This window comes from Cyprinus carpio, chromosome A22, assembly GCF_018340385.1.
Source record: "Cyprinus carpio isolate SPL01 chromosome A22, ASM1834038v1, whole genome shotgun sequence".
Classification (NCBI taxonomy): Eukaryota; Metazoa; Chordata; class Actinopteri; order Cypriniformes; family Cyprinidae; genus Cyprinus; species Cyprinus carpio.
In genome coordinates, this window is record NC_056593.1 from 17,118,132 (window position 1) to 17,137,242 (window position 19,111).

The 19,111-nt window shown below is 38.2% G+C and overlaps 1 protein-coding gene across 4 annotated transcripts in view; it reads right to left on the bottom strand.

The window, feature by feature from the left end:
• Nucleotides 1-2,714: 2,714 nt before the first annotated feature.
• Nucleotides 2,715-19,111, bottom strand: part of LOC109057477 (poly(rC)-binding protein 4-like) — an 80,434-nt gene continuing 64,037 nt past the window's right edge. For 2 of the 4 annotated variants that reach the window (XM_042712136.1, XM_042712134.1), the window contains exons 9-14: nt 16,689-16,760; nt 12,945-12,986; nt 12,665-12,743; nt 10,542-10,594; nt 6,640-6,809; nt 2,715-4,869 (exon numbers count right to left, since the gene is read on the bottom strand). In XM_042712136.1, the coding sequence (XP_042568070.1) occupies nt 4,536-4,869; nt 6,640-6,809; nt 10,542-10,594; nt 12,665-12,743; nt 12,945-12,986; nt 16,689-16,760 (750 nt within the window). In that variant the 3' untranslated portion in view covers nt 2,715-4,535. The other 2 variants (XM_042712137.1, XM_042712135.1) reach the window with 2 other exon arrangements.

Below are 19,111 nucleotides of genomic sequence, written 5' to 3' on the forward strand. Positions count from 1 at the left end.
AAACCGAAATAGATATCAGATCGAAACCTTAAATGAAAATACTGAATCTGAAATAAACAACTGAAATAAGTTGAAGCACCTACTTGATATATATATATATATAAAGGAAAATGAAAACTGAAAATATAAAAATAAAACCTAATTCAAAATACTATATAATATTAATACTATAACAACATTGCCAAGGGCAAATCCAGGTGTATAGGGGAAATAATCCATCATCTCAAGAACGTTTTCATGATGGAAACTGGATGTTTTGTTTGCTATGTCTTTCTCTGTTTTTCTTATTACATTCAAAATATTTTACAGGCTTTTGTATTGCTTCGGGGAAGGTCACAGTGGAACTAAATAATTATGAATAGCTTTACGCTAAAAATACACTGTAGTTTCTGTTTAATGGGCTGAGATGAATTTCAGTTTCCTCTGAATTCAAGGCCAATTTGATGTTTTGTTTTTATCCCAAGTACATGGCACAGAGCATGTGCTTTTATTCACATGCCAAGCCCACTGGTGTTCAGCTCCCACCGCAGTCAAATGGCCATCACCATATAATTACCGGCTTCCGTTTCCAACTGCTTTGTCTCCAGATTGTCTTTAATTGTTGGTAAATTGCAATTGTTATTCCACTTGCTGGGTGTAAGAATTTATCGTTGCATAATTACTCCATAAAGTATCCATCTCAGGCCGTGGACAGTCAACATCAGTGAAGGACACCAAACCTGTTTTTTTTTTTTTTGTTCACAGATTGTCGTGTGTGGGCATTGGCGAGCTCCTTTGTGAGAGATGTAGACTGTGTTTAGGCTGTCATTACACCCCCCCCCCCCACCCGTTTGGGATAGAAAACCCCGCCTGCAAGAATTTGTTTGTGTTTGAGCAGCTGCTGCGAGGTGTAAGCTTTATTCATAGACTGCTTTCATCTCTGGCGTCGTTGCATTTGGTGGTGTGATGGCAAACCGCCACGGGCGGCACTCTCAGCCCAGGTTGTGCTGGGATAGTAAGATAGAAAGGGCGGCTGATGTGTCAGCATGTTATTATAGCGCAGTTTGTTTATTATACCCATGAATTTTGGCTATCACTATTGAGATTCAGCTGTACTTTTGGGTATCACTATTGAGATTCAGCTGTGATAGTACACCGTCTGCACTGAGTGACACAACAGAGAATTGTTCAAACAAAGTGGGATGTCTTATTTTAGATTGCTTATTTTAACGGCCCAGTGCGCGATGGCTTTTTAATTAGCTTTTGAGAGGATGCTAACCTTGTAAAAACTTAACGTCAATGTTGACAGAACAGGCAAATCTTCTAATGACTGTGTGTTGGCATTAATACCGTATAATGAATGCAGAGAAAAGCTTGTTTAAAGATTTGATTTCTAACGTAAGCATATTAACCTTTCATGACAGATGCAGCATGAGATGGTATATGCATGTAGTGAACCATTCAGTGTCATTTCAACGGCTGTTAAAGGAATAGTTCGTTGTTCTTTTGAACATTAAAAAGATATTTTGAAGAATGTTGGAAACCAAACAGCTGCTGGTAGCCACTGATTTCATAAATATGGAGAGAGAGAGAGAGAGAGAGAGAGAGAGAATTCAATGGACGTCAGTGGCTACCAAATATAGTTTGTTTACCAACATTCTTCAAAATATCATTTGTGTTCAACAGAAAATAGGAATTCATACAGACTTGAAACAATGTGAGGGTGAGTAAATGATGCAATTTTCATTTATGGGTGAACTATCCCTTTAAACACACACACACACACAAAAATGTTTAATAGTTTAAAGTTCAAATTCCTAATGATGAACTACACTTGCAAAAAGTTACTATATAAGCTGTGTCAGAAGAGTTCAGTAGTGACTATCTACTTTCATGATTAATATTTTTTGAGGAAGTTGCAATGTTACGTTGCAACATAGTGTGACATACAGTGACATATTTTGATGTAAGTGATACAAATTATTTGAAACTGAAAAAAAAATGTTTGATGGATAGACTTTTGCTCTCTGGAATATCAAGTTATGATATTTTGATTTCAATTTACAAGGTCAAAAAATATTTTTAAAATGAAACCTGGATAGAATAATTGTTCCCTACAAGATCTGTAAGATGCATTTTGAAAATACATAGAATGCATAACATATACAGTTTCTTAACATATACAGTTTTAATACTTATGAGCAATTCCTGTGTCTGAAGTCTGATTCAGTTATGCCATTCACAGTATCTTTTGCTTGGAATCAAATTTTGGCAAGCTTCAACTCAGAAATTTGATTTTGAAGAAAATGACTGTGAAGAAAATGAATATTGCTTGTCTTATATTACTGTTGCTGCCATTTTATGCAAGCAACATTGCACTGGAGGTCATAAAGTATGCTGATTTTACCATAGTTAAGGGGCTTTGTGTCATGGCTAACCTTAACAACACTTCTTACCCATGATAAAATCACTGCAATGTAATGGCCTTGAGTGGATTATTGCTTTAATAAAACACACATTGTACCTTAGGGCTTAGTTGTAATTGCTGGTTTATTTGAGATGTTAAGTTCAAACTCTTTTCAGGTCTGAAGTTCCAATTTTTAAAAGAAAAAAAAACAAAACAAAAAACAGACTGTATTGTTAGTTATTGTCACTATCCAGGCATTCACACACGCAGTTATTAATGCTAATGTTGTTTCATTTCACGCAGATGAAAAAGGACAAAAGAGACTAGATTACGTTAATACAGTATTGTTTTATTCCTTTGTATGGCATTGATGAATAAAACTAAAACAAGAGTTGCATTTATGTCAAGGCTGACAAACGAAACCTCATGTGAATCCAAAAACAATCGGATAATTCAAGCATCTGAAGAGTTTTCGAACCATGTCCGGCTATCGTGGAATTATCGTGGTGAAGTGTGACAGTGCGTGTCATAGCCACACTGTGTCATTTCGTATAGCATGTGAAAGGGTGGTTATGTGTTAGGCATTGGAATGGGAAATATGGATATAATATAACATATATATTTATGTTACATAGCACGGTTCATATATTCGAGAGCATCATTGTCCTTGTCTTGGGTTCCGCCTTTGCTGATAGCCCTTTCCCAACGGTGGTTTATTTAGGGCCATCTATGAAGCATGACATAAGATACCTTGCTGAACCGCCTCCGAAAATGTTTTGCATAGACGCCAAGTTAAATTCATGCAAATGAGTATGGGAAAGACGTTTGAGTAGATCTAAACAAAACAAAAGAAGAAACTTACGATAAAGAAAAAAATGACAAACACGAGTCAAGGTTACACTACATCTACCAAGTGAGTGAATCGTGTGAGTGGTCACATTCAATTTTTAGGACTCTAAGTTTAGAAAAATAAGTGTAATTATTTCTATATTAAAAAAAAAAGTCAGTCCACGTAATATACTCTGTGATCGAGCATAATGGTTACTGTAGCTACACTCGAAGCATGTTTATGTGTAGGTCTGCTATAGGTGTATATTTTAGTATTTTCAAACCAATATTGCTCTTCTGCAACACTGCCTGTTTTTAACGCCATCAACAAAGAGACCTACGCGTTAGCTATCTTTGCTAGTGTGCACGTGTGAGGGGCCAAGTCAACATGCAGCATTAGTTTCCGATAAGGGCAGTCACCATGCATAGTAGTCATTTTATGCCATTAGAAATGGTGAAAGAAACCCCCTGAAACAATATTGTCCATACTCGGACATAGCTAGCCAAAGTTTTGAAATGAATTTTCTAGCTGTTTCATATTTGGATATTTAATCAGACCAGAATTCACCGTGGCACCATACACTTCCCATATAAATTAAAGAAACTCACTACTTAAACAGCTATCTTGTTTGTGGTTACTTAGACGTGTGTCTTTTTCAGGACGTATGTAACCACGATTGAGTGGAAGAGATTTGAATTTTTTTTTTGTTTTTGTTTTTGTTTTTTTATACCTGCAGCCGTTACAGAAAACCAACAGTAACTGTAAAAGAAACACTCCGCACAATAAATAAAATAAATAACATTTCAAAACGAATGTGAACAAAGCATAAAAATGTAACGCATAAGCAATGTTTAGATCTGTTGTCATTTTAAAAACATTTCCTTTTTTCATATTTTGTTTTAATACATCATTTAAAGATTTCTAAAAAAAAATCAGGAAGTTGTATACAGAAGCATTCACAGACATCATTGTATAAAAGCTGATACACAAGAGATTAGCATCAGTCAACAGTGTTCTACGTTATAAACTCTCTGCGGGAATATTTCGTTATTATCAATAAATAAGAGCAGACAATAAACGTGTAAAGATTTCGGGAAAATAGGAGATTAGGAATAGTCTATGGCTTTAGCGGCTACCTCGCCCCCCCCCCAAAAAAAAAAAACATTTTCAAATTTATGCGATTATTTTTCCTACAGTTTTTCAGGACAAGCTATTAAACCAAAAAGAAAATAAATTTGGTACTGTCTGTTTCTACACCGCTACATCAGGCTAGAAGAGAAGAACCTCTCGGAAACAAAGGAGGTACTCAGTAGTTCCTCTTCAGTAGGGCGCAAACTTCTGTCTCTCTGGTTTCTTGATACCGTTGGCGGAGGAGATCTTGGTGGTGTAGGAGGCCAAGGTGCTGTGGGCAGGGGCAGCGGCTGTGGCAGCAGGGGCCGAGAGTGCCAGGAAGGGGACGGATTTGATTCCCAGGAGGCTGGAGAGGGGAAGGGTATAGGGGGCGCCCAAGATTGGAGCATGGGGCAGGCCGCCCATCGCTGCCAGGGCTGCGGCAGAGGACGATGCATGGGGAGCAGTCTGGGTGAAGCTCATGTTGAGGTCTACAGGGGTCGACATGGAGGAGGACTGGGCAGTGGATTTGGCGGTCTCTAAACTGTACGAGAGGGGAAGGAAGGAAGGAGGTGGAGGAGGAGAGGAGGGTGGAGGGACAAGGGAGGGGAGCCGGATGGAGAAGGGTTAGAAGGTTAAATAAAAGACATGTTAAACAAAAATTGAGAGAAATAAAACAAAAGAAAGAATCAAAAAACAGAAACAAAAAATCATAAGAGAGGTGTGTTTTGCTGGTGGTTGCAACAGATTATTTGAGGGGGGACCTTGGCACTCATGGGAAAGGAGCTGTTTAATTCAGGGTGATGGCTTGGGTAGGGGCTTTGGGAAAAGAAACAAAATGATTTCAATTTCAGTAGCATTTCCTTTATCTTTTAGTCGTCAAAAAGATGCATTTGCACTTTGTACCATGTTGACAAATGCATGTAATCAAATGTGCCCTGCCATTAATGTATATCAAGGGTGTATAACTGGTTTCTCAGGACATTATCAAGTAGGGGGTGTGTTCAATATGCAGAACGCTCTGATGCAATGCACTGAAACGAGACGTCTGTCTCTGAGGAAGTATTCTTCGAGAGTGACACTGATTGAGGGTGACGTCTCAAGACTTGATCCAGGACATGAATAATCATGTTTGATTTTTAATGACTTGATGGAGCTGACTCATTAAGGAAGTATTCTGATGCTGGAGTGCCTTCGGTTGCTCTGAGATCGGCGTTTGTTGCCGTCACTTGTCAAAAACCAAAATTATATTAATTCAACTGATGAGAAACCACTAAAATCAATAATATTAAGGCAGAAACAAAACAACAAAAGCTTTCCCAAAATATCTTGAAACCAACATATTAATTTTTCCATGCAGGATGCCTGAGTAACATTTTTCAAATAAAATAATGAGGGGCTTCTCAGAATAAGTTTGACATTCTGCACCGGTCTGCTTGTTGAACACACCTGAGACAAGCATAAATATTTCATTCAAGACCCAATTATTGCTCTCTTGTCAACCTGCTGAGTCATAATGTGCTAGAAGAATTAATATATTATTTTGCACATGACACTGCATCTGTTAGAAATCTTAATTTCTTTGCTAGCCAATACTGAAATGCATGAATGAATTAAGAAGCCACTCATTTGGAGTGGTGTCCAATTCTGTTTGCTCATTATTATTCATTAATGAATATGCTTGGGTCCACAGAATAAATTCTAGTCGTCTTTTTGTCACTGACTTGAACTTTACTAACAATATTGGTTTGAATTGTTGAGATTTATTATGAGTGTTTTGCTAATTCCTTATGTTAATTGAACTGATGCTAGAAGTATTTTTATAAGCCTGGGTAAAGAACAAAACTATTAATTTTGTTACAAATGAAATTTTGCCCCAGCATTGATGGAGAAGTCTTTGCTGAGGAACCGTGCTGTCAGGAATTTACTGCTTTCTTGCCTGACACAACATTTGATCAAATTGCAATCGCATAGATCTCGTGGGAGAAAATTAGTCTTTCTATGAAGCAGCCAAATACTCTGCTTTTAAGCTCTAACAAGCTTCTGGCTTGAAACCTGGCCAATCCCTCAGCCTGGCTTTTTTCTACCACATCTCCTTGCTTTGTAGTTGTGCAATGCTTTTGCTCAAGAGTGCTTCTTTTGGCCAGCAAACTATGGACTGGAAAGGCCCCTGATTGAATATTCCCAGAGGTTTTGACAAGGTCTCCTACTTCAGGGTCCTCTATGGCATTATGGTGTAAAATATGGCACATAAACACGTGGTTAAGTTCAAACACCCTGGATCTGTTATGATGGTATTGCTTCCAGTGCTTACCAGGATGTGATTAGATACTGAGCCAAGTTGATGCTGATTGGAGAGCCAGTGATGGTAACATGTCGGTCACTAGTGCTGTCCATTTGACTGCCGATCTTGATCTGAGCTCCTGACACCTGGCGGATCTCGTTGATTTTTGTACCCTGTCTGCCGATTATTGAACCAATCAGCTGTAAGGAAAGAAAATACCTATAAGTTGAATAAATATATATATACACAGCTATCCCTTGGCACTATTTCTGTTTCAGATAGGGGTGTCCAATCCTGCTTCTGGAGGGCCAAAGTCCTGCAGAGTTTAACTCCCACGCACCTGCCTGGAGTTTTCTAGAAATCCTGAAGAACTTGACTAACTGGTTCAAGTGTGTTTAATATGGGCTGGAACTAAACTCTGTGGGACAGTTGCCCTCCAGGAACAGGATAGGACACCACTGCTCATGGTACAAAATCGCAAAATAACCATTATGACAATATGACCAATTTAAAAAAAAACTAAATCTCTGTTGTTCAGATTCCACATCAAGATGATTTCCTAGGAGCTTATTCAAATGCAATCCAGAGATTCATAAAATCTGCTGGATTAATCCGGATAGGGTTACTGTACCTTCTGTAGAAGGTGTCCACAGCCTGAAGCAGTGTTCATTTCGATAACGACGACGACGAAAAATATTCGTTAACGAACATTTTTTCTGTGACTAAGACGAGACGCTGACGAGCTAAAAATAATATCTGATGACGAAATTATGACGAAATTTATGCCGCGCGTTTCGTTAACTAGACGAGACTGGACTATAATGTTATTTGAGGACTACCAGACATTCAAAATGCATCCTATAGGCTTTTGTCTTTCAAAATGTGCGTCCCTGTCATTGGATTGCGATCAGATAAGGGCCGTTTGCATATCTAGTCAGTATAGCAGCCGCAGTGGATGGATAGGCTGATAAAACGTGAACTAGCGATCTGAAACAATGGCCTTAGCACCTGAAGGGGTAGGGATAAGGTAACCAGACGTCCCGTTTTTCCCGGGAGTCACAATTCGTTGTCGATTAACAAAGTTAATGAAGGCGGGATAGGTGGAATCGTGCTGATAAAAGTGTTCTCTCTCGCGCACGCACACACTCCACTTCCTCAGTTCTCATATACAGCGCGCGATCAGTTCTCAGCGCTCAAATACACACACAGCAGTCCAAATGTTTATCGTGTAGAGTATCTCACGTAAATACAGTAGGTTATGGATTAAGTGAACGTGAACAGGTGGGTGAAGTTGCTCCTTTTTCACTTAAAGGGAAAGTTCACCCAAAAATGAAAATTGTCATGATTGGTATAAAATCTTTTGTCATAAAAGCTGTCCTTGATTCAAATTTCTCATAAGCTTAATTGATTTGGTCTAAAGAGAGAAGAATTAATGATTATTTTAATTTGAAAACTACATATAAAATAGCTACCAAAATACATTTTGGTAACTACAGTTTGGCTAAAACTATTGACTAAAAGTAGTGACTAAAAGTTGACAAAAATGCAATGACTTTTCGTCGACTAAAACTAGACTAAAACTATGAAAGACTCAAATGACTAAAATGTGACTTAAACTAATTAAGCATTTTCGTCTCAAGACTAAGACTAAGACTAAATCAAAAATGCCTGCCAAAATTAACACTGGCCTGAAGGAAGTGGACCAAGGGGGTTGGGTGACCTTAGGGTTTGGTGTCAAGCTTAGACAATAAAAAGTGGAGTGACCCCAACTGGGATGAGTTAACGGTTTGTCATTCAAATGACAGACAGCTAGTCTTTTGTCCACTCTACATCTCAGCCCCCCACCCTCACTTTGAGTGTGTGTTGGATTATGTGGGCAAGAATTGCTCCACAAAGCATTCCTTTCCTCCCGAGTCATATGAACGTAAAAGCTCCTGATTCGTCACACTGCTCTCCCTGGTGCCCAGGGGCTATTAATGGCTCAGCTGATTGTGGCTAAGTGCTTGTAGCTGACCGCCAGGTCTCTCTGCCACCCTGATGTAAAGGATTCCAGCATGTCTTCTGCAGTGCACCACATATTTGCCCACTGATATCCTTCCTTTTTAGAACTCTATGAATTATCCATCTTCAAGCAATATATCAAGGAAACAAAGTATCGACACCAACACAACCTCCTCCAGCCATCAAGTTTACCAGTTCCAAACAAAAGCTTCAGTTTGGTCCGTTTTATTGATTTCTTTGTATCCATTGAAAAGTTGCAAGCTAGGGGTCAAAGGTATTTATACCCTAGTCAAGCTGAAGACAGGTCTATTTCAGGTGAATGTACTTAGTTTTGAAAGTCTGGGGAGCATGGACACATCTCCTGCCAGTTAAAACTGGTATCTGATGGTCTCTTCCACCTCTCAAAGGGCCATCTCTGAACAGGTAGAGTTATGGACCAGCTGCATCCGCTGCCACTGCCGCTGTGCTCTCGAGCACTGATCTGATCCCAATCTAATTGTGACGTGTTTCTGCCGATTTAAGGGGATGGTTCACCATGGAGAAACTGCTCCTCTAGAGAGAAACCTGATTGCGAATGATAAACAACTTAGTCTGCCAGGCGTTTGATGTCTGTTTGATGTCGCCTTGCCTTGGAATTGCATCGCTGTGAGGGAATTTCAATAATACATGCTTTCCATTGCTCTGTTTATGGCTTTATGCAGGAATATGAATGTACAAGCATGTTAAATTAGCCCTTGATTGGAGAAATGGGTGAAGTTCCTTTGAAGTTTATCATGTATGCTGAGGTTTAGAAATGAGGTCTAGCATTCCTAATGAATGCATTCAGGAAGTCAAGATTTATTTGAAGCTGGTGTTAATATGATAAGAGCTAAGTTCTTGTTCATGTGCATCAAGGTAAGTCTATGACTTCGCTTGTACGGAATCACACTAGATAATCCATCCACTCAGTTTGTCAATTATTACAGCTGTGCAAGAAATCAAAAATGCATAAACACTATATAAGCTTCAAATAGAACAGTTGGCTTGTATAACTAAAATATTTCTTAAATTGCAGGGCATATACTAAGAATAATAGTTTACATTTACTGACAACAAACAAGACAAAATGAGTAAGGAATACTTCACATAAGACTCGTGTACACTACAATGACTCAAAAAGGTTTTTTTGAAGATAAACTTGTTAACTGCTGTGAGATACTGAAAATGGGGAAAGTCAGACAATACACATACTTGTCTTATGTGAACAGCACTGGTTTTACTAAAAACTGCTGCCTTAATTGTAGATTATTATGAGTTGGGCATAAGGGCTTAAAATAACAAAACAATGGGAGCTGAATCATGTATAGAGTATGGTCAGAGTCCATGGCTGGGCCCTTCGCCAGTCGATTAATCTTGTGATCTCAGGGAGACATGAAGGCGAGAGGGAGCCCCAGTCAGCAGGCATGAAGGGAATGTCCCATTGGCCCCTGGAGTGCAGGGTCTGTACCACAACCTAGAGCTCTGACAAAAGGCTCTGGCTTTATTTACCATCTCTGTTTTGACAGCAGAGGAGTGCTAAGCATGTCAGACGCCATTACAGGATTGAACTGGATCTTGTGAAGCTCTTCTAGCAGAGCAGGGGGTGGACGGATAAAAAAAACACAAGTCTTTGTGTTTGAAGAAAAAGTTTCAGGATTTCTATATGGCCAAAGTGTGCCATGAGAGGTGCTCTCAAAAATATTAAGAACCAGGCTTTCTAGAGAAAGCACTTAGCTAAAGTCTAAAACAAATATCTGACCATCCTCAAAGATTTAATAATGTCTCCATAAACATCATAAACATAATTAAGCATTATTACTGAAGCAAAAGTGCTGCTGTATGGAATAAAGTAGCATGAGTAATGTGATACTTGTAAAAAAAAAAAAAAAAAAAAAAAACATTTTTGCACTTACATCATTTGGAATGAGAAGTTCTTGTGATGCTGTCTGGGAACTAGACTCGATGCCTGTTGGAAAAGGAATAGGTACCAAGTTTAACAAACCATAGTATAATTTCCTTGCTTACTTTTTTGCTTTCCCTATTTTTTTGTTCAGCATTTGTGTTCTTCCAAATCTGACAGAAAATCCTCTGACCTTATGTGGACAAGAGTAATCTTAGCATCAGGCAATCATGCACAGTTTATTTCCTTTCCCGATTTACTCTTTTGCATGTTCATTGTAAATGACAACCCAAAGGAAGAACAGTTCAGGTTATTTCTACACTGATGCGATGAGGTTACAACCCAAAACCAATTTTTAACTCATTGAGGCCATTCAAAAAGACAAGTGCTGTTCCAAACCAGTGGCATTAAACCAAATTGCAGTCTGTTTAATTGGATTAACATAGCAACATTAGCTCAACTAATTGCATGAGTTTGGGGAGGAACTACCTCAAATTGCTTTTGAAATTATCTATGGTGCGTAATTCATAAAGTTTTTTTTATCCTTGCAACCCTGGGAAAAAAACAGGTTATACCAGCCTAAAGTGGTCAATCACAAGTCCCCATTAGCTTAGTCAGGGTGGTCTACCAGGATACCCTCAACCCTCATATCCCGATAGTCGCTAGTCCAACTGATCAACCCCTTAGATTAGGTTACCTCACAAAGTACTAAATGTATAACCCTTTTAAATTGGGCTACTATAAAAGAGCCTTTTAGCTTGAACATAGGGCTATTTGCGACCTCAAATGATCTTTTGTGGATCAACATTATGCCACTAATGCTATGTAGTGTTCTCCTTTCTGTTAGCAAGATGCTATCACCTAACCGTTAATAACTGGCACAGAGCTAGCCAGTTTCTCTTTCCACCTACTTCCTGTCTCAGCAGGAGGACCAGACCCAGCAGTGCTTCCCAGCCCAACAGGGGCCTATTTAATAGACTGAAACATTGCCTTGACTGATGAGCTTTTTACCTCAGACATAATCAAATTCCCCAGCCATATCATGATAGGATGTGCTCTTGTAGTTTTAGCGGCAGGGGGCAACTATTACATTTGTTTCGACCACTCAATTCCTCAAAGGGGCTTTTTGATTCTCACATTTGCACCGAAAGTGCTTATTTACCATAATATTCAACAGTCTGTTGGCTTTAGAGGGCTTACACAACAAAACCTTTGACAAATGTTCGGAATCTTCAGAAACTTGAAGACATCACTGAATAACTTGGGGTGGCTGTATAATTGGATATCTGGTTCTGTGCAAGGAAAAAAAAGCAAGGGAGCAAGAAAAGGAGAGAGTCCCTCCTTTTTCTTTAGCTGGACATTTGTCATGGCTCTGAGAAGCCCCAGGAGCTGACTGTGGAGCCTTGTAAAGCTCGGCTCCATTTCTGCAGCTGTAATCTGCATGTGCCGTATGCTCCATGGAGCTCAGGTGTATTACCTTGAACGAGGGTGGCCTCTGGGTCTTTGGGAGGTCTGTTTGAATCCATGTACTTAAGCTTGAGTTCTCCGGTGGAATTGTGTCACATCCACTCTCACTGTACACAAAGATTTAGCGCTGCTAAAGCAGACTTGTGCATCTGGGTAAATATTAGGTGTTTTCGCACTTTTGAGTTCTCTCTATAAGAAGTTTAGACCTATTAGGAATAGACTAAAACATAACCGAGTGGAAAAAGAACCTACTATTTGCATTCACACTGTTCCTGGCCATTGAAAACATAGTCGGATCACCTCTACACCATTTTACTAATTCCTATGAACCATTAAAAAGGGGAATCCTGTTTGTGTGACCAAGGTGGCAACAAGTTGATTACAGTCTAAGACACTGTCTAACCCAGGGGTCTCCAACCCTGCTCCTGGAGAGCTACTGTCCTGCAGATTTCAGCTCCAACCCCAATCAAACACACCTGAAGCAGCTAATCAAGGTGTTCAGGGCTACTTGATAATTACAGACAGGTGTGTTGGAGCAGGGTTGGAACTGAAGTCTGCAGGATGGTAGCTCTCCAGGAGCAGGGTTGGAGATCCCTGGTCTAACCCATTATTTGTGTGATCCCAACCATTATCTTTCTCTTCAAAGAAACTTGGTTTGGCAAAACATACCAGAGAGAACTTGGGTGGCTGTGGGTTGAGCTATGGGGGCAAGACCCTGCTGCATGGACAACTGGTGCAACTTGGCCAACTGAGATGAAAGAGAAAGAAAAAGAAAAAATTTGGATGAAAGGTTTTGAGATGAAAGAGAAAGAAAAAAGCTGAGAATTGAACCATGTAATTTATTCACAAGTGTAAAACAACTCATTTACTTCACAAAAAAGAACACTGTACTAATGGAAGCTACGCAGTGTGAAGGTGGTTTTCAGAAGTTCTCTCTAAAGCTTCTTACCTCTGAGTGTGGAATGCCATATTGGTTTTGTACAGTATAGGCCTGGAAAAGAAATAGTGAGGAGTGTTATGCATCTTCTACAGAATCTCTGCATCCAAAAACAAGTGAAGAAGCGGGAACAAGTGATAATAGTGATCACCAAATATTTAAAAGGATATAAATCAAAACGGTCTAATGTTACTGAATGAAATGTCGAACACACAGATAACTTTAACACACCCTAAACATTGAAGCAATTTGTACTTCTGTGCCTTTTGAAGTCGACGCAAAACCAGAATTTTCTACAATGAACATTTCACCCAACATTTCTTTTCTCACAAAAATAAATGGGATTACACATGCCATTTTATGATGACATTTACTTCAATATGTTATTGGCTAACCACATAACATGTAAAAACTATCAGTTTAGTTCACAGTTGTTCATTGAAGTGGGAAGAGTTACTAAATTATGAATATGAGTTGATATGTAATTACTGGAATATATCTATACAACATATAAACATCTAAGCCTGGAGTTGTTTGATGGTCTTCTCTGGTCTGTTGACTGATTTTAGAAGGTGTTTGGGCACTTGTCAACTGGTTAGGCCAGAACTAGGGGGTCTCTGATCCCTCTAGACCACCCTCCCACCTTTATAATTCCAAAACTTTCTAAAGGGGACAGATGTGAAACCAGAAGATCTCTGAATCAAGGCTTTTGCATCAAAGAGAATGAGAAGCCAAATAGCCAGACACAAAAGCTACAGAGAACGCTGTGTGCTGTTCCCAGAGGTTCTCTTGCATAAGCCTGTTTAAAAGTTTAAACACGTGGAAGAGAGATGGAGAGAGAGAAACTGAGGGAGGATAAAATGGAAAATAAAATAAAAAAGATCAGTGATGCAGAAATGGAAGTCTATGTTGAGGAGCAACCGTAGTTTGTGTCTCTGGTAGCCAAGTTAATGAAAATGATTGGTCACAGCTCTCAAAGCAAACATTGTTTGGGGGGAAAACATGACCCTTCTTTGTCAGGACGGATTTAGCTTCTCTCTGGAGGTGAGCTCAGAATTTGCTACGTGACCGGCACCCCTTACCCTTCAATGTCTCTGATAGCCTCCAATTTTGTTTTGCTATCTTTATTGTTTATATGCCTTACTTGCTTCCATGGAACACAAAAAAGGGGTTTGCAAACTAGAAGGTCAAGCTCAAAAAAGGACAAAATCGCCAACTAAGACGTGCTCTATGCGTGCTCTATAACGCATCTGGATGTGTCATTTGAATGCAAATGAGAATTGAGAGCCGAGGAGAAGATTAAAGTTGGCATAAAATGAAAATTTCCTATATCTATTTTCTAAATGCATGCTCACAGTAGGATCTGTACATTTTATTTTATTTTGACCTTGTAATGTTTAAATCAAAATGACTTCTCTGGTGACGTATGCAGGACCTTTCCAATCATTTAGTCCACTTTAACCTGCACATGCAAGGGCACGTTCATCTGCATCCACTTTTGCATCTCAACATTTAGTAAAGAACCGATGCAAAGAATGAGTTCTGTGCACTACATTTATTTCTTGTCTGATAATTCATTTCACTTGGATGAACATCAGAATACAAAAGACATGACACTTCTCATTACATCGCGATTTTAAGTAAATGAATATTGATGATTTAAATTTTGGTCTATTTCTGACGTTAGAATCTTTGGAATATAGCGCAAAAATCATATAGACCTCTTTAATGGCAATTTCTTTCTGGAGTCTGATAGCTTTCAAAAAGGTCAGTAGCAAAATGGAAATGAACTGGAATTTCATTTGGGTGAACTATTACTTGATTTCCAAAGCTTGGCAATATACATGTGCCTACCGGGAAAGGACTTAGAGTAGTGAAAAGGAGGCGGCGCTTTCATAATTTTAGTCATTTCCTTATTATTTCTTTCCTTCCTGTCCTCCGAGCTCAAAAGGCTTGTAAATAATGTATAAAAGCATTAATCGCCTGGCTGAGCCACTTAACGCTGCCTAATCCTTATGCACACACACACACATACATGGTGCCTTCATTAGCAAGAGTCGTGGTGATGTTGTCAGTCCCCTGTCTCCTGGCAGACAGCATTTATCTCTGCTCGTTTAAGAGAATGTCAGTGCTCAGGCCTGACACCTCGTCCTTACTGCTCTGGAGGTAGAGTGTGTGTATTGGAAGGTCACATGGTTCCCCTTTTTAGCCTTCACATCAGCATTAGTCAGAGAAGGCTGACACTTAAAGGAACGGTTCACCCAAAAATGAAAATTCTGTCATCATTAATTCACTCTCAAAACACAGATTTCAGTAATATTTATGTGGTTGCTTTCCATACAATGAGAGCAGGCAGTGATAAGGGAATGTCAATCTCCAAAAAAAAAAAAAAAGGGCCATAAATTTTGTCCATAAAACTTCTAAAGTCATAAAACTATTTTGTATTTCCAACATAGCTCTCAATCCCATCTGCGTTTTCAAACCTGGCATATTATATGCATCATGCCAGCAAAAAGTGACAACAAATGGCACTGGTTCTCACGTCTCATAAACAAAAAACTTTTGAGCACAGATTTACACTTATGTGTATAAAACCAACTTAGACATTCTGTTAAACATCTGTTCTGGGTTTCACAGAAGAACGAAAATCATACAGATTTGCAATTACATAAGGGTCAGTAAATGTTAATTTTTGAGGAAATATTCCTTTAATACAAACTTAACAGACTTGGCCTTGATATTGTGTGTCTCCAGGCCATGATAAACATTCTTTCACCACTGTATTTAACTGCTGACTTGGGAATGGGGAATGGGTGATGCTATCAACTGTTCGTGTTAATCTTCATAGTAAAACTTGCACATATACACTGATAACAGTCTGCCCAGAAGACCTAAACATTAAGTCAAGAGATTATCAGTCTTTCACACCATCATAATATCCTCAAATGAACTTCCCACAGCAGCAGAGTATCTTGTAACATCCAGAATAAATGTTTCTCACAGAAACGTCAGTGATAAGCACCTCATACTGTAAATAAATAAATATATAAATTATTTATATATATATATATATATATATATATATATGTGTGTGTGTGTGTGTGGTGTGTGTGTGTGTGTGTGTGTTTCCCACCTTGTAAATTATACACATCAAAGCGAAGTTGTTTGCAAACTTGGAGAGTAAGATGAAAAATCAACTTAAATTTTGGTAAGTTCCTCACACAAAATATGGATGCATAAATTTAGTAACATGGTGCAATTTATTTATTTATTTATATATATTTTGTTGAGCTCATAATTGTATGTATAAGAGCTACATGAAAATGTAGAAAAGTAAGTGTTTTGGGTTAAACATTTCTTTATTACCAAATAATTAAGTTTGTAAATATAATAGGACCGCAGCCACAGCCTTGGGGGACACCCTATATTTAATACCTGTGAAGTTTACACAAATATTATAAAATCAAGTCAAAACTCAGTTCTCAGCAAAAATCAATACAATTGCAGTGGGTCGAGGGTAAAGCCATGCCTGAATGAAACGTCCAGTGGAAAAATAATCTCATGTCTAAAAACATTAATTGCTGTATAGTCTCGCTCCCTTGCTCAAGTGGGGAGGACACTGGCTGCAACATGCGGCAAGAGGAATGACAGAGGGGGACAGAATTCCCATCTCCATGCAGGGGTGAAAGAGGCAAATAAATAAATAGTGGGAAGCATGGCTCCCTATGTTATCCATCATGGATACATGATACTCACTTGCTGCAGATCCAGCCCTCCCTGAGTCATTGAGAAAAGCGGGTGAGACGCAAACTCTGATGTTTCGAAAACCTTAAAAAGGCAAATAGGGGACAGAGACACAAACCAAGGCTTCATTTGCATGTCATTAGTCTTACGAATATGCATATTCCGCATGTACATTAGCGTAAATTTTGCTGTTACTGCTGTCATTACAATTAGGTGTGATTTGAATACAAACAGAAAAGTGTTAATGAAGAAAAAAGATGAAGCAATTAAGATTAATTTCATTATTATACATTAATCTTACTCATCATGACAGACAGGTAAATATATCAAACAGATGATGTATCATAAGTGCGCACGTCAAAGTTTCTGCCAGTCCGATTAATTACACGATTGGTGAATGACTTCACAACACTTTTAATGGTGTGGAATATTCATGAGCTTGATTGATTTTAATGCTGCTATTATTCATGCATAGGCGTGTTGATAATGAATAGCCGTGTCAACATGAATAAACATAACGGCCTCTCTACTTTCTTCTGGAGACGTGTTAGAGAATTATGTGAAGTGAATAATGGAGCAAACGATAGATTAAAGAGTGAAACAATAGACCTTAGTCAGGGTAGATAGCATACTTCGTTTGATGGGGACGAAAACAAGGCTGTGAAGAATGGAAGCACAGTTTGTTCAAAGACCCTTAAATCCAACAACTTAAGTAAGAATGGTTTTACGAACAAATTTAGTCAAAGCACTGAAAATACATCTTCTGACAAAACTGAGACTTACCAACACAAATTTTACACACAAATTTGTGTTTTAGGTTTTGAATATACTCAATTTACTTCCATTCCAGAGTCTCATTTTCATTTGCGTCAAATTAAACATGCCATTAACACTGAATAAGGTCTATTGAGGCTGTAAGAATTTCTCACAATATGATATTGGCTGCATTACAGATTTATAACAGTGTAACCTAATAAATGGAGCTACATCTTAGATGTATTTATACATGTTTGCAATACTTCGTTTAAATGACTATAGAGTTAATGAACACACAACAAACAGGCTTAAGAAATATTTCTTAAACATAGACTGTCCCTACAAATACCCTTCATTGATGGACAGACGCGTTTTGTTAAAGGAAATAGAGGCAGCATGCTGTCAGCTGTGTGGTGCTTTATGAAACTCTACTATATTAAGTCAACTGAATATTTAGTATTTTCAGTGCACACAGCATATTTACAGGTGGGTTTTGTGTTTTTGGAGATGTTAATTGGATCTGCTTGATCCCAGCACTAATTATAAGGGTTATTTTTGAGACAATTAAACCTTGTTCACACAGGCATTTTATTATTTATTTATTTATTTATTTATTTTATTATTTTTTTGGTGTATACAAACACTATTCCTAGACTGATCTGGGCACAAAAAACAAAACAAACTGAACTATATTCATACTTTAAAATACATACATTCATACAGTTAAATACTGTAATCACTGCAAGTTTAGCACCATGGTGAGAAGCCTATAATGTACATTCACAATGACAACTTGCTAATTTCAGCTGTAAAAATTTATGTTCAAATATATGATATTTTTTTATTTTGAATACGCTTTTATCCAAAGCGACTTACAGTGCATTCAGACTATCAATTTTTACCTATCATGTGTTTCCGGGGATCGAACCCCCAACCTTGCGCTTGTTAACGCAATGCTCTACCACTTGAGCTACAGAAACACTAAAAGAAACAACTCTCTTGGCATGTGTCGTCTGATCACAATTGATGTAGCTGTAACAGATGTTGATTTTACTGTATGATGAATTTAATTTATGATTAATTGCTTTATAAATTTATTTTTTGATTTAAGCACTGGCTCTGAAAAACTAATCAGATTTGTGTGCAGTGTGAACAAGGCCTTAAAGGAATATCTCGCCCAAAAATTTAATTCTGTCATTATTTGACTTGGAATATAATAGATGATTTGTGGACCACTTTTGTGATTGTTTTGTTATTTTGTTGCTTGACAGCTCATTCACATTAATTATTTTAAAAAGAGTGGCCAGGATATGCAACATGTCCACAGAAGGAAAAATTCATACAGGTTTAAAACTAAATGAGGGGGTTATGGTAAGTACATTATGGAGAAAAAAAGTGTTATTTTTTGAGTGAACTACTCCTTTAACACTTAATAATGGTGAATGAAGCTTAAAACTTCAAGTTACTTGCAGAGGTATATTATACGGAGCCCCGCACATGGCATGCAGGAAAAAATTGTATGCTAAATCGTATGCATGATTTACTATTTCATTCCCTCGATTTGCTAAATCATGCACACGATTTATAAATCGAGAGAACGAATTACTAAATTGTGTGCACGATTTAGCAAATCGAGGGAATGGAATAGTAATCATGTGCATGTTTTAGTACATCGAGGG